The following is a 15355-nucleotide window of genomic DNA, read 5'->3' as shown; positions in this document are numbered from 1 at the left end:
CCAAAAGCCGTCTGGCTTGCTACAACAGCCTGAACTTCCCGAGTGGAAGTGGGAATGCGTAACTATGGACTTCATAACCAAGTTACCCAAAACCAGGAAAGGAAACGATACAATATGGGTCATAGTCGATAGGCTGACTAAATCGGCTCATTTTCTACCCATCAAGGAGACGTATAGCTCCGATATGTTAGCCCAACTTTATGTCGATAAGATTGTAGCCTTACACGGCATACCTGTGTCTATTATCTCCGACAGGGATACTAGATACACATCTCACTTCTGGAAGAGTTTCCAGCAATCTTTGGGCACGCGTTTGAACTTTAGTACGGCTTACCATCCACAGACGGACGGTCAAAGTGAGCGTACTATCCAAACGCTAGAAGACATGCTTCGTGCATGTGCGATCGATTTAGGTGGTAACTGGGATAAAAACCTACCCCTGATCGAATTCTCCTACAATAATAGCTACCACACCAGCATAAAGGCTGCGCCTTTTGAGGCACTATACGGTAGGAAATGTAGATCGCCTGTTTGTTGGGCGGAAGTAGGAGAGGTCCAATTATCAGGACCAGAGATTGTTTTCCAGACAACGGACAAGATTGTCCAGATCCGGGAACGTCTCAAGGCTGCCCGCGATAGGCAGAAGAGCTACGCTGATCCAAAGCGTAAGGATTTTCACTTCGAAGTGGGTGAAAAGGTATTACTTAAGGTGTCACCCTGGAAGGGGGTGATGCGTTTCGGCAAGAAAGGCAAACTGAGTCCGAGATACATAGGACCTTTTGAGGTCATTGAACGTGTCGGATCAGTTGCCTATAAATTAAACTTGCCTGAAGAGCTCAATGGAATTCACAATGTGTTCCACATCTGCAATCTCAAAAAGTGCTTCGCCGATGAATCATTGGTGATTCCGATGTGCATATAGATGAGAGCTTAAAGTTCATAGAAAAACCTTTGTCGATTGAAGATCGACAGGTAAAGAAACTTCGAAGAAAGCACGTACCGATTGTAAAAGTCAAGTGGGATGCTCGTAGAGGTCCCGAATATACGTGGGAAGGCGAAGACACAATGAAAGAAAAATACCCCTATTTATTTGAGTAAATCTCGGGTCGAGATTTATTTTAAGGGGGTGAGGATGTAACACCTCGAATTTTTGCGTCCAATAATGTGTTAACACGTGTCATTTGATTACACGTGGCATTTATATTAAATAAAGGACAAATTTTGACAAACCTTGAAAGTATATAAATTCGAGGGTTATAAATGTCAAACAAGGGTAAATATACTGTATAGTAACCCTAAATGGTGCTTGTACCTTCAAACGAATAAATGATGGATCGTACGGAAGCGAAACACGAAAGGAAGTGAGAGATTACAAGCTACAGGGGTTAACTGTGTCAACATGTTTAATTATACCTCTGAGTGACCCTTTAACGTTCCCAAAGCTTTGTAACAGTGTTATACACTCACTAAAATATAATATATAAATCTCGCGAAGTTTCGTTGTGAAACAGGAAAGTTACGATCAAATTCGTATAAGAAGGGTTAAAAGCGTCAATCATGAAAGTTAAGACTTTCTGAATAAATTAATAAACTAACCGGGGACTTAACAACGCGGATAAATAACACGAGGTCCTTAGTTGTAATTAACCGAGGGCCAAACCGCAAAGTTACCCCTTCAAACCCGAAAGGTCAGGTAAATCATTACGAAAGATTTCGTTATTAATTACCAGGATTTCGTAATCATTTCAAAAGATTTTAAAAATCTGAAAAACAGGCCCCACGCGACCCGCATTGCATTTGTGGTTAAGTTGAGGCGGGCCGCGAGCCTCCTCTTTTACTCGCCTGGTATTTAAATCCCAGGCGGCCCGCATTAGAAACGCATGGAACTCCCATGCGGGCCGCATTAGACGCCCAGATGCAGAAAGTTGTAACTACTTGCCTTTTGGAGCATTTGAACGACCAAACATCAATCAATGAGGCATGGGTGCCCCCTACTCGACCCATACACCTTAGGGACACCTGCCCATGATCCATGATCAAATGTAGGCTGAGTTGTGATGATCTTGAGGTCCTTTGAGCACTATAAATAGCAATGTTGAGGTTACAACATTCACACAACTCAAACACTTCCATCTGATCATTCCAAGAGCTCCCTAGCATTCTCTTCTGTTCCATAATCAAGATACAACTTCTGTAAGTCGTTCATAACCATTTTGGTCATACATTTCCATAGTTTTAGCCTATAAACACAACCGTCGTAACTAACGGTTGTCATTACAATAACTCAGTGATGGTTCAGTCTTATGACGAATCAAAAGTGGTTATAAGTTGGTATCAATGAGGGTAATAAACCCCTAAAAGGGTTCCCCCTGATCACCACTCTAACTATGTCAAATATCGAGTCAAACGTGCGGTTAAAAAGTCAACAGGAAGTTATTTTAGCGATTTATGCATAATCTGTAATGTACATACTATGGAACCTGTTTTGACAATCATGAAACATGATAATAAGTATATAAACTTGTTTGCGCTCGTTTGAATCGATCATTTGCTATATTGAACCGGTTCGGAGCCGAATGTCGCAAAAGTTTGACTTTTGCTTTGACTTCAGTTCTGACCCGTTTTAGTGAGGTATAGATATACCTTAGGACTCTCTTAGGACCAGGTTACATGATGGTATAAACCTCTGTGATCGGTTCATGAGTTACCCGAGTCTTTTGCGCAATTCCGTCATTCGCCTAAAAGTTGACCGTAACGGCCTTTTGAAATTAAAACGAGTATTTCGGACACGTGAACGGACCAAAACCTTGCTTATTAAATTATAAGCATGTCCTTAAAGTTTCACGTCAATCCGAGGTCTAGAATGAGAGTTATGCTAATTAGCGCAATTTAAATAAACTTTTGTAATAAACGGCGCAATTAGCATAACACCTATCTAAACCAAGATTTCGTCACCAAAACTTTTACCCACTGTATTAAAATAATATTTTGGGAATTTCAGAGATTTTTAATAATTTTTACCTCGCTCATAACCTGCGGTTATGGCTACGGTTCGGTAAATACCGAATATGCCCTTTTCGGCCAAAACATGAGTTCTACAAGGTCTTTTGACCCGATTCCAGTTGCTACTGATTTTAAATAATAAATAAAGTATTTTAAGCTTTATAAGCTGTTCGGGAAACTCAGATTTCCTGTAGAACTCGAAAAGCCCTTTTAAAGCCTTTAAAATGACCGAAAAGCCCCTACGGGGCATAATATTAACTTAAACTCGTTACGGGCGTCACGGAAGGTATCCTACTGATACCACAACCCATTTAAGGCATATTGACTTAGGAAATAAGCGTACGACTCTCATGGTTAACCGTTTCGCCTATTGCGCGCACGGTTCGGCTTATGAAACTAGTTTTCATAATTTAGCCGATACGGGTCAAATAATATCATTTGAACCCCAAAATCCAGAGTGTGAACCATTAACCCATATAAAACAAGTCTCTGAACTTGTTGGGACAGAATCACACTCCATTCTCGGTTTTCGCCTTTTCGCGCGATTAAACCATATCTATATATATCGGAACCAACCGGTCTAGGCTACGGCCATTATAATGACCCGTTAGGATTCTAAGAGGTTAATTAAAACCTTCGTTCCAGATTAGGAGCCCCAGTAAAAGCTATCGGTGATTTAATCCAAATTAAGGAAATATACTTGCAAAGGTAAATACTTTAACTTATTTCCCCTATATGGGCTTGGGTTACGGTATGTTAATACCGCTTGATTGAGCATTGTATTCTTCCATCGCTTAGGTGGTTAAATTAAATAATATGATCGGCTCATTTAAACAGTTTTGTATCTTATAAGCCTTTGGGGGGTTTAATGACCGTTGTCCCGGATATCCTTGGCATCATTTTACGAAATGGCCACGACCATCGACATCCCGGTGTAGGCGTACACCCGGTATAAAGTGTCGACATTAAATTAAAAGACGTAGCCGTTGGTTTTTATACTACGGTTTTACGCAATGTGGTGTGTCTATAAATCTTTAACCCGGCACGACCCGGGCTACTGAACGTATAAAAGAACATGTAAAACGTTCACAAGATTTTATTAAAATTTTCCCAAGTTATAAAAGAGTTTGTGCCTTGTGCATTCAAATCAATTTTAATAAACATTTTCAAATGTGTCAGTTGAATGTATTTACCAGTGTAAACTGACGTATTTTCCCCAAAAAGATTAAGTGCAGGTGCTAGACGAAATTGGCTGGTATTAGCTGCCTAAGCATCACGAATAGTCTCGCAAACTCGATGCCGTATCTGAATGAACAATATTTATTTATTTTGATCCGCTGTGGATACATTCGACTTCTGTAATACATTTGATATTACAATCAGAGGTTGAAATATATTTATTTATCTTTAAGCTTCCGCTGTGCATTATATAATTGTGTGGTTTGACTATATTGTTGCCAACATCGTCACGGTAATCCCCCACCGGGCCCACCGGTGAGACACGTGGAAATCGGGGTGTGACAGGTGCACATTCGAGATCCTCCGGTCGAGCCGGCTCTAGACGATACGGTGCTGGGCGAGTTGTTGAATGAAGACACCCATTGGAGACTCAAACACGATCTCATAGATCATCTCGCAAGTCAAGATTTACCTCATCTTTTGGCTGATTCCGACGAAGACTAGTTTAAATTGTTTCATGCTAATGTAATTTTATTGTTTTTTAATTTAGTGTAACTTTGATGTTTTTAATTTAATTTATGAAACTTTATTGTTTTTTAATTTAATGTATATATCCTAAATTTATTTATATTAAATAAATTATTGCAAAAAAAAAAATAATAATAAAAGTTTACCACTTCAACAAGTGTTTAAACCATTGCCAACACTTTTCAGCAAAGTTTAAACACTTTTGCCTAATTGACATGGCGCGCTCTGATTGGTCGGTTTTTTGTTTTGCCACTTTAAAGTGTTTAACCACTTCTTATACCCTAAAGACACGTTTTTTCAAGCTCGAAAGGTACATGCATTTTTTATTTATTTATATAATATTACATAACTGTTAAAAAGTCAGTTACATTTTTTTATTTTTCATTTTATTTATTTATTTGAGATTCTTAGTTTGTCTAGTATATACATATTATTAAATACTTTCTTTGTCTTTATTCCCATTTGGTCGGCAATAATACAAGGGTCTTGCAGTGCAATCACTCCCATATATAATGACTTGTGTTCGCATATAACATGTTCTAATTTCACTTCAATTATATGCACTGATTTAGCATGTTGTTTTCGGTTACTTTATTGTTTTCTAGCACATTCAAAATAGGATATTATCATAAAACAATTTACTTATGTTGGTATCCTTTTATAACTGTAATTAATGATGTTTCCATATGTTAAGTTTTTTAACGGTAAACATTATCTTCACTCCTTGTGGCGCAACAGAGATAAGTGTCTCTTTGTGATCATTGGGGTTGGTGGTCCAGTGACAAGTCTCACAAGTAATAAGAAATTCACCGTTAAAAATGAATATGTTTTTTCGTCCCACTATACTTCTCGATGGGATGTTTGATCAGTCAGTCATCACATTATGTAGACCAAACCAAACTACCATCAAATATATCGGTACGGTCCCAAACTATTTGTGTTGTTACCTCTTCAAGTGTGTGTGTGAGAGATTAATTTACTAAAATGTATTATTACTCGTACATTAACTATTAAATAATCATTTTACTTATACATTAAATTTTCCAAATTTGTGATTTGATGCATCTTAGGTTGATGTAATAGTTTGGTAAATAAGTGGGCATTTGAAATCTACTATGTGAAGAAGGCAGACATGCTTTTTCGCCATTCCGTTAAAGTGAACTTACGAGTTTGATGGTCGCCCGCATGCCACATGCTTTTATATTATATAATTTATTGTATTTATATATGTGTTTTTTTTTAAATCAAGCTTCTATACATTTTGTAAAATTAATTATCACACTAAAATTGCTTTATTTCCGTAAAGATGATATATAGTCAATATTGTATCGTGTTGATGGTTAAAATTAAGGAGTCATCAAGTCTTACATGACACCAATATTTAATGGTATAAAAGACATCAAGCTAAGCCGAACACACTTGAAACACATGTAAGGCTGGCGGGTGTGGCTTAACGCCACCCCGACACCTCAGCCCCTTTAGCGCCCCGGGACGCCATCGTCCACACTGCCGCAATTAAAGGGGGGGGGGGGGGGGGCGCCATGGACTGCCGCCAGCACGTTAACGAGCGAGTTTTGGCAAGTTCGAGGAAAGTGGTCAAAGATGTGGGTCCATGCGTGAAAGGGGAACGTTAGCCTTTGCCGGAGGAGGAAGAGTGGCTGGAGACACTTGTGTATTTGCCGGGGACAGTGGCGGTGAATTTTCTGATGATAGATGAAGAAGACAATGGCCAGGATTTGAGTGACATTTATATTCTTTTTAGCCCAAGGCCCGTACACGTGAATGCTAAATAGGCCCACAGCCCTATCCTGTTAAAAAAATAAAATATATAAATTAAAAAAAATAATTAGGTAGTTATTAAAATTGTCATATAAATTAAAAAATAAAATATATAAATAAAAAAATAATTAGGTAATGATGATGGGGGCTTTATATCCCACCCTGCAAGTTAAAAGAAAGGACTTTAAAGCCCCCTGTGTGACGTGACGATGAGGTGGTGTGATAAAGCCCTAGGGGTTTTATACCACACCTTCCAGCCTAAGGTGTGGCCCAAATGCGATGTTGTTTAACAATCGTTTATTTAAATAGGTTTGCGGGTGATTGTAAATGAATCATAATTAAATATTAAAACTATTAGATGGGTTGTAATAAATTTGTAGATGGGATAAACGGGTTCAAACATTAAACATGTGAACGGGTCAATCCAATTTTTTTTCTAATCAACCGAACATGATCCGTTCATTAAAGTGATAACTCGGGTCAACTTATGACCCGAACCTATTTAGACCCAACCTAAATATTTTTATTTAGGTTCATGTAAGAAATTTCGATCCATGTTATTTTACTATTCGCTTTGCACGTCATTAAATCAACTCCACAACTTGTATCACTGTAAAAGCATAAGAAATGATAAACCATATCACTCCGTATCTGTTAATGGGCCTACATTGGGCATAAGGTCGATGGATTTTAGGCGTATGAGGACTGAAGACTTCATTTGACCCATTTAGGCATTTAGCCCGTTCTCTTTCTGACGCTTTTGCCATATTCTTAGGTAGTGTTTGGTATGAATGAATAGAAGATGGAATGGAATTGATCATTCTGATGGAATGAAAAGAAACATGTTCGGTTATTATATGGTAATGGAACGAAGAATTCAAAGGAACGTAACTCCTTTCAAATATAACAATTTTCATTCCTTGGTAAAGGGTGTTTTTTTTTTCATTCCTTTAAGGAATGGAAAAAATATATTATTATTATTATTATTATTATTATTATTATTATTATATTTATATTATTAATATATATCAAAATTTTTATTATTAACTTTTTCCATTAATATATTATTATTATTATTATTAACACAACTATTTTTTGTCGTTTTTAATACAGTTGTGTTCCGTTACTTCGTCTTTTTTTGTTTATCAAATTGTACAAAATAATGATTCATTATTCTATTCACATATGAGTAACCAAACATCACAATGGAATTGAATTTTCATTTAATTCCGTTGTCCATTCGATTACCTCGTCCATTTCATTCCCTCATCCATTCTATTACCACATACCAAACATACATATTCCCTTTTATAGGTCCTCATGTGTACAAGACGGCCCAAGCTCTTTTATGTTTTGAGTTCGGCTTATTTAACTTTAAAGAGCATGTTTAAAGCTTTATTTTTAAAGCTCAATCTCTATTCGGGCACTCTGTTTTTATTTTTTAATATGTAATTATTTTATTTATCTATAATTACACGCACGCAAAAAAAATTCAGAAGAAATTTGATAATAAGAAGAAATTCGACACTAGTGGTTGATTATGAAATCCCAACGAATGCACATATATGTAGCGCATATGAGATATACAATGGAACAACGTAACATATATAAAAGGTGAGATTTTTTTAGAAAAAAAAAATTGCATAGTTAATAGTGGTTATTTCAGTTCTCACATGATCTTTTCCATACCATTATAACAATATAAGGAAGACAAAAAGATGATTACAACTCTTAAAACATAGGGCAAAGTCATTTAAAACCTATTGCTGTCTTTTTGACCAACTTCCCCCACAATTTTTGAATGATCCTAACTTTCATACATTAAATTTTTTTAGAAACAGACTCCATAAAACTTTAATTTAAAGTATGATATTGCTATAGATTTTTTAATTTAAAAAAAAAATTAATATGTTACATGATTACCAGTGTTTATCTTCCCCGCCACATCGCACGACACCCGTAGCATATGTGTGTGTGCACGCATACGCACACATCAACTGCTTGTACCTTAGGCTGTAAATGATTGATATACCCTTCTTTTTTTTTGAACGGCAAATTTGGATCACTGACGGACATCATCGTGCCACCAGCAGAGCCGCCCGATCATATCCATCTCCACCAGGCAATGCCTATACACCAATTCAAGAGGAAACCCAATAAATATGGGAAAAAACCTCCTGTAGGAATCAAACCCAAGACCTATTGGTCCCAAAGTCTTATCCCACCCCAATATGCCATTAGGCTATAAAGCCATGGGCATTGATATACCCTTCTACTTAACATACTTTTTTTGGATTAAATTAGCCAATTTATGTAGTATTAAAGAGAAAGGTCGGTGGTGAGACCTTTCTCTTTACCAAGTTATTGACTTTTTCATTTCTTATGTAATATAGTTTGTTAAAACGTCACTTTCAATATAGCATTTTTATTGTTAAAATGATATCACTTTAACACCAAAACCCTAATATCACAGCAGTTGTTTTTTTTATTCTTTTCAAGTTTTAACACAAACACCCTTACTTTTTTGACATGAAACACTATTAACCCGTATCTTTAATCAAGTTGCAAAGCACTGGGTCTTGGCTCAGTGGCCACCGACTCCCTGCATAAGCCGGCCCAACTATGTGGAGGTCGGGGGTTCAATTCTTCGTTCCCCTCGGCGCAGGGAATTCACCGCCAGGCAGCGTTGTCGGGTTGCTAGCTTGGGAAGGGGGATCCCTTCCGCGGTAGGGGTACCGTGCATCTACCTTTTTTTTTTAAGTAAGTTGCACATTCACTTCTAACTTTTAGTAATTAACAACTTTGACCTCCTTTGGTTTAAATGACTTTTACGATTTTACACCGCAACGTGGACAAATTATTAGACTTTTTTTATCTATGTTCTACTTATTTTGTGTGCGTTCGTAAACTGTATTTTAAAGCAAGTCGGGTCAAATATACTATGTTTTCATTCGATGACGATGTAACTTTTTTAAGTAATGAGTCAGGTCAAATATACAGTATAAATACGAGTTACTTTAACTTTCGACGCCGTCGCAACGCGCGGTAGGTCAAAATCCTAGTTGTATTTAAATTTGTAAAATTGAAAATTACATAAACTCAACGGGTTAAAAATTTGAGTATTGGACTCAACTAGGTAAAGTGACTAGACGAATATTAGTCCCTAAGCTTGGACTGGACCTAGTCTTTTAGAAATTCGTTCAGAAGAGTATGACACCCTAACGATTAACAAAAATTCGAGTATGTAGCATCTTTAGTCCTATACATCTTTGCCAAAAATATGGGTACGTGGAGTATATACCATTTTAATTACACCATGGTTGAGTGTAGGGATTCACAAGGGTGGGTTTGACCCACTACACTTACCAAAAAGGAAACTCTTGACCCTTGTAAACTTGGTATCGGCTTAGCATCTATTTTTCTTTGAAACCCTTGAGGCGAGCCTTAAGTTTAGCAATATCTTCTCCATGTTTCTGAAAGGATAGATGGATATTATTAAAGAAAAGTAATGTGAAAGTAACGTCCTTAAACACACCTAGGGCTGACAAATTATGTCTTATCGGGTTTAACAGGTCTCTAACGACGCGTGCAACACAAGTATTAAACATGAATACAACTCATTTAACTACTTTATATCTCATGTTTATAACACAGTTTTACGTTTTATGTACCAAGAAGAAGAAATGATGGATCCTAACCTCATAATTATATTTATTTTTAAAAGGTAAAAAAATCACGTTGTGTATTTTTTTAAGTAAACAGGTCTAATCGTGTCTTATACAGATAGCCAACCCTAAACACACCATGCATGGTGTACGCCTGCGTCCCTCACCGACCATGTCCCATGGCTCACATGAGGGAGGTGAATCACGTGCTCTATAGTAAATCAGGTGGTGCTGGGGTGATGCCCAGACCTCCACAACAGATTTCATCTGCTTACCACTAGAGCACTATTGTTGGGACACCACGCATACCATGTATAAAAGTATGCAAAAGTAATGTTCTTTTACACACTATGCATGCCATTGTATAAAATATGGGTCGAAAGTGTGCATAAGTTTATAAGGTATGGTTTAAAGATTAGGGTTTGAGTTTGGGTATGAAAATGAAATCCATACTAGAGTCCGACCTCAACGACAAACCCAACCCTTTTAATATATATGGTGAAAGAACGGGAATGAGTATGGGTATGAGTAGGGATGAGAGTCCGGTACCCGTACTAGTACCAACTTTAGGTATTCGGTACATGTATCAGTACCCAGTTTTATTGATTTCGGTATTTGATACTTTCGGTATTGGTACGAGTAAAAAGTAGTATCGGTACCGAATTTTATATAGAATTTCAAGAGTTTTTTTTTTTGGAATGCATATCTTTTTTTATTATTTTTTTAATATAAGGGATTTCAAGAGGTTTAGTCAATTTTACCTATCTGGTACCGGTATCGTAATGGTACTCGTACCGACTTTACCTATTTGATACTCATAATGTATTGGTAATCGTATCGATTTTACCTATTTGGTACCCGTACAAGTGCTCAAAAAATAAAAACAAAACAAAGTGGTGCCAAAGCGGATTCCGTACCGAAATACTCGTACCGTACCAATATATTCGGTAACGTATTTGGTACCCAGTTTTGTTCAGATTCGGTACCGGTATTTTCGATACGGGTATGATTACTGTACCAATCTCATCCCTAGGTATGAGTATGGGAATGGGAATGGGTATGGATATGGGAATGATACCCGAAACCCACCCTTTTTAAATTTTAACAAACATAGAGTACCAATTTTGAGGGTACAATTCCTAATTTTTAGATCAAAATATCCATCATTTCCATTCCCAGACACTCAATCCAAACTATGGGTAACTGAATCAAATACGACGGTTCATCTTTCGCGCTTACCTTGTACATTGCCTCCCAACATAGTTCCCACTTCTTTTGGTGCGTCCACCACTCCATTGCCATTTCAAATGCAATAGTATTCGGCTGCGAATGGTGAGACGTCGAAACCGCATTCTTCTATTGGAAGAGTCAAAAAATTTAAAAGTTTAAGAATGTATAATAATAAAGATGAAGCATCATAAATTCATAACCACATTACATTACCATATCCATAGTGTGCTTTCGTTTCATAGCGTCAATTGCGATATGACCAAAGTACTTCGATGGGTAGTCGTTACCAGGCTCCTTCAGTGATGGCCGACTACCGACAACAACTCTAACCTCCAAATCATGTTAAAGTTCATCCTCATATAGCTTGAGTGTGAATATGAATGTAAAAAAAAAACGTTACCTTGAACCTCCTATGATTAGACATCTGGTCTTTAGCTCGGAAATAGCGTAGTCCGCTTCATCTTTTGAGTTAAATATGACAAGAGCTTGTCCTGCAACAAAAACAACAACAATTATGTTAAAATGTTAAATAACTACTAAAAGTATGATAGTGGCCATACCATTGTGTGGGCTTGAATATGCACTCCACTGTATCATCTTTGCATTAACCTTTATATTAAAAGCATCCAAAACTATTTCCTGAAAAAAAGGTGATCATAGTTATGAATTTAGAGATATAGAAAAGGGACACGCTAAACTAGTTTATGTGTCGCACTCGGTTAATCATGTCACGTGTAAATGAATAATAAATAAAATAAAGGGATGTTATTGTAAACATACCTCTACTTGTGATGATGTAAAGGAATGATACAGATTCTCGAGCAGTACCAGACAGCCCGCTTGACGAGCTCTATGGATTCGGTCCTCCCAAGGCTGGTGAAGAGGATGCAAATAACATAAATGAAACTAATAACTTAACCTTATACAATGTTGTAATATTAATTTATGCAATTAACCTAAATAAGTTTATTTTTTCATGTTATAACTATTCGCAGTTTACGTGCTTTTAAACTAGTCAATAAAGAAACCATTTATGATGATTGAATACTATATATGAAGTAAGGATAACTTACTAGTTTCTTGAACCATTCACTTGTATCCTGCATGCACACAAAAAAAAAATGTTTTATCTAAGTCTTAAATAGTAAACCAAAGTAATAAATAGAGTAAACTTCCGTTTTGCTCCCTGTGGTTTGGTCACTTTAACGGTTTTACCCAAAACCTTTAAAAATAGTCATTTTACTCCCTGATGTTTTGGTTTTGTTGCCAGTTTGCTCCCTGCGGGGAGCAAAATGGAAAAACAAACAATTTGAATGGAGTTAGAGGCGGGGAGCAAACTGGCAAAAAAACTGGAACATCAGGGAGTAAAATGGCTATTTTAAAGGTTTGGAGCAAAACCGTTAAAGTGACCAAACCACAGGGAGCAAAACAGAAGTTTACTCTAATAAATATTTAACATTTTACCAATTTTGGTCTTTTCTTGAGCATTATAGATTGGCTATCGGCTTCAACGCTCTTTGTTCTATCAACGTCAAGTTCTTGAAGCGTCCTTTTCTTTGAGTGATTATTATCAGACGATGATGAAGTAGGAACCCCCAAAACTATAGTAGAAGTGTTATCGGTTTCACACTTCGAAGGCGACTTTGATTTGCTCGTAACTCCATCGTTCCCCTTCGGTTTTGGATTAAAAAAACGCTCAACTGCAAATTCATACACAAAAGTTAATACCACAAAGATCTTTAAGAACAAGCCAGAAACAACAAAGTCAAAAAAATCCACATACCATCAACTCCAGCTATCTTATCCGGAAATTTGTCTGATAATATGCATTTTTCTACATCAAACGTCCGATAAAACACGTAGTCTGACATTTTTAATTCTTCCTTGGATGCCTTCGGGTTCCTCTCATCCTTAGATTTGCATACAACATTGCATTTACCGCAAATAGTTTCCTAACGAGACATATTCAAATTAGCAAAATTATTTTTAAACAAAAATTTGATAATTACAATAAGTTAGCATTACCAAGGGATTAAAGTTAAAAAGGCCATTGCCTTCACCCGACGCCAAGAACAACTCGTTGTTGAGATGACGAACGCCTCTTAACCACTTTTGTACCTCAGTGGGACGAAAATACCACACGACTTTCACCATCTTTTTAAGGCGTGGCGTCTCGTATATGTCGATGATTTTGGCGATGTCGGGCAGATGTTGATCCCCGGACCACAAGTAAACGGAATCATAGAGAGAGTAATTGACGCCATCATAAGTAAATGATTCGTAATATTGGATCTTTGGATTCTTTTTACCAACGCGCGATTTATGACCCCACCTAAACGCAACATCCCCTGATACAGTTGTGTTTTCTTCTTCTTCAAGTGTTGACATGTCTACAGGTAACAAAACAATGAAAGACAAACCGGGTTTTCATATGATATTAATTTATGGCTATTTGTATATAAGGAAAGTACATTATAAATATTAGTAGGGGATATTAGATCTTCTGTTGACTACAATCTTAAAGAGAAAATTGTATAAATACAAAGACTAGATATGTTCATATGTAAAATTCTCTGCATAATCCTGAGCCTTGGTTTTAAAAAGAACAAGGCGCGTAAGCCGTGAAAGCCGAGGCGCCAGATGTGGCTCTATGTACAACCAAAAGTTGCATCTCTTTTACATATCAGCCTTTTAATCAGATAAATGATTTGTGATCGGTCCATCCTTTTGTTCATTTTTACATATCGGCCTTTTCCAGACTTACATTTGACCAATTTTGACCAACATGTATATGTAGCCGCCTCAAGGCCCTCGAGGAGGCGCTTATTAAAACCAAGTCTACAACCAATATCTAATAGTTTCAAAACCAACCAAGAAACAACATAAATACAAGTACCCGAAGGGACAGAGAGTCTGCTTGCTTGCAGTAATACCCCAGCTATAAAGTCAAATCCAACCGTAAAAGTCAAAATAAAACACACGTAGCTACTTGAAAATCCGCACATAAAAAACATATGGTATGAAACACATGATATGGACAAATAACACACCAGACACACAAAGGCAACCTAGGAATCGTGAGCCTGAATCCTACGTTTGGTGTAAAATGCTTGAAATAAAAACATCAATTATAAGGAAAATCACAAATAACACAACAATAACTAACTATTGATAAACTGAAATCGCTGCTAGATAATAAGATGTAAACCTTCAATTTGATAGGTGATCACAATGCAATAACATATAATAACCTAGAAAGAAAATGAAGATATTTCAAGAGAAAATGGGAGAGTAGAAACCCTAAATTATCGGTATCAAAGTAAATAGATATGAACAAGCTTACCATTAAGAAGAAACTTTGCAGTTGTGAAAAGAAGTTGATAAAAGCAAATATTTGTAGAGAAAAAAACAAAAACAGTTTATTATGTGTTACGGTGGGGTGGGGGCTAAAATGAGCCGGGGGACTAGTGACCGCTACCTGGTTGTTGTCGCCCTTACAAAATGTACGATTTCAGCAGAGAGAGAGAGGGAGGGAGAGAAAGAGAGAGAGGTCTCCATGCATTTGCCTCACGGTCTTTGAGGGGTGTCGTGTGTTTGTTACACATGAGTCAAAATATATATTTATGGATAAATTAAAATTTTTCGTCGTTGGTTCCAACCTAGTTAAAATTTTCAGTTATAGTATAACATGTGTCTTGCCCATGAGTGTAGATTAGTAATTTTACTATATATTTAAAATATAACTTTTTTTTTTTCATTTTCATTTTCACAACCATAGTCCCAAATCCTTATCCCCTTTCTATTCTCTCTCTAGAAAATGCCGGCAATCACCCTTGGTGGCGGAGCTGTGGCGACAGCGCAGGTTCTTTGTTGCCCAAACACCGTCGGAAAACCCCCACACAAAACCATGTTCAGGCGGTGCGGCGTCGGCAGGTTCTTGATGGCGGCGTAGAAAGTACAAATCACCATCA

The 15355-nt window shown here is 37.0% G+C and overlaps 1 protein-coding gene across 2 annotated transcripts; it reads right to left on the bottom strand.

Moving 5' to 3' along the window:
- Nucleotides 1–9596: 9596 nt before the first annotated feature.
- On the bottom strand, nucleotides 9597–14893 carry LOC110885842 (protein ANTI-SILENCING 1). 2 transcript variants are annotated; one of them, XM_022133563.2, is made up of 11 exons: nucleotides 14728–14893; nucleotides 13410–13774; nucleotides 13168–13336; nucleotides 12849–13084; nucleotides 12458–12484; nucleotides 12165–12257; nucleotides 11945–12023; nucleotides 11785–11875; nucleotides 11598–11694; nucleotides 11394–11510; nucleotides 9597–9962 (listed from the first exon to the last, which is right to left on the bottom strand). In XM_022133563.2, exons 2-11 carry the CDS (start codon nucleotides 13770–13772, stop codon nucleotides 9903–9905), a joined length of 1332 nt encoding a protein of 443 aa, XP_021989255.1. In that variant the 5' UTR covers nucleotides 13773–13774; nucleotides 14728–14893; the 3' UTR covers nucleotides 9597–9902. The 2 variants fall into 2 exon arrangements, with proteins under 2 accessions (XP_021989255.1, XP_021989254.1); XM_022133562.2 differs by having other exon boundaries at nucleotides 11598–11709; nucleotides 14728–14891.
- Nucleotides 14894–15355: the final 462 nt, after the last annotated feature.

This window comes from Helianthus annuus, chromosome 10, assembly GCF_002127325.2.
Source record: "Helianthus annuus cultivar XRQ/B chromosome 10, HanXRQr2.0-SUNRISE, whole genome shotgun sequence".
In the NCBI taxonomy this organism is placed as follows: Eukaryota; Viridiplantae; Streptophyta; class Magnoliopsida; order Asterales; family Asteraceae; genus Helianthus; species Helianthus annuus.
The sequence above is the reverse complement of the archived record's forward strand: the minus strand, read 5'-3'. Positions and strand labels throughout refer to the sequence as shown.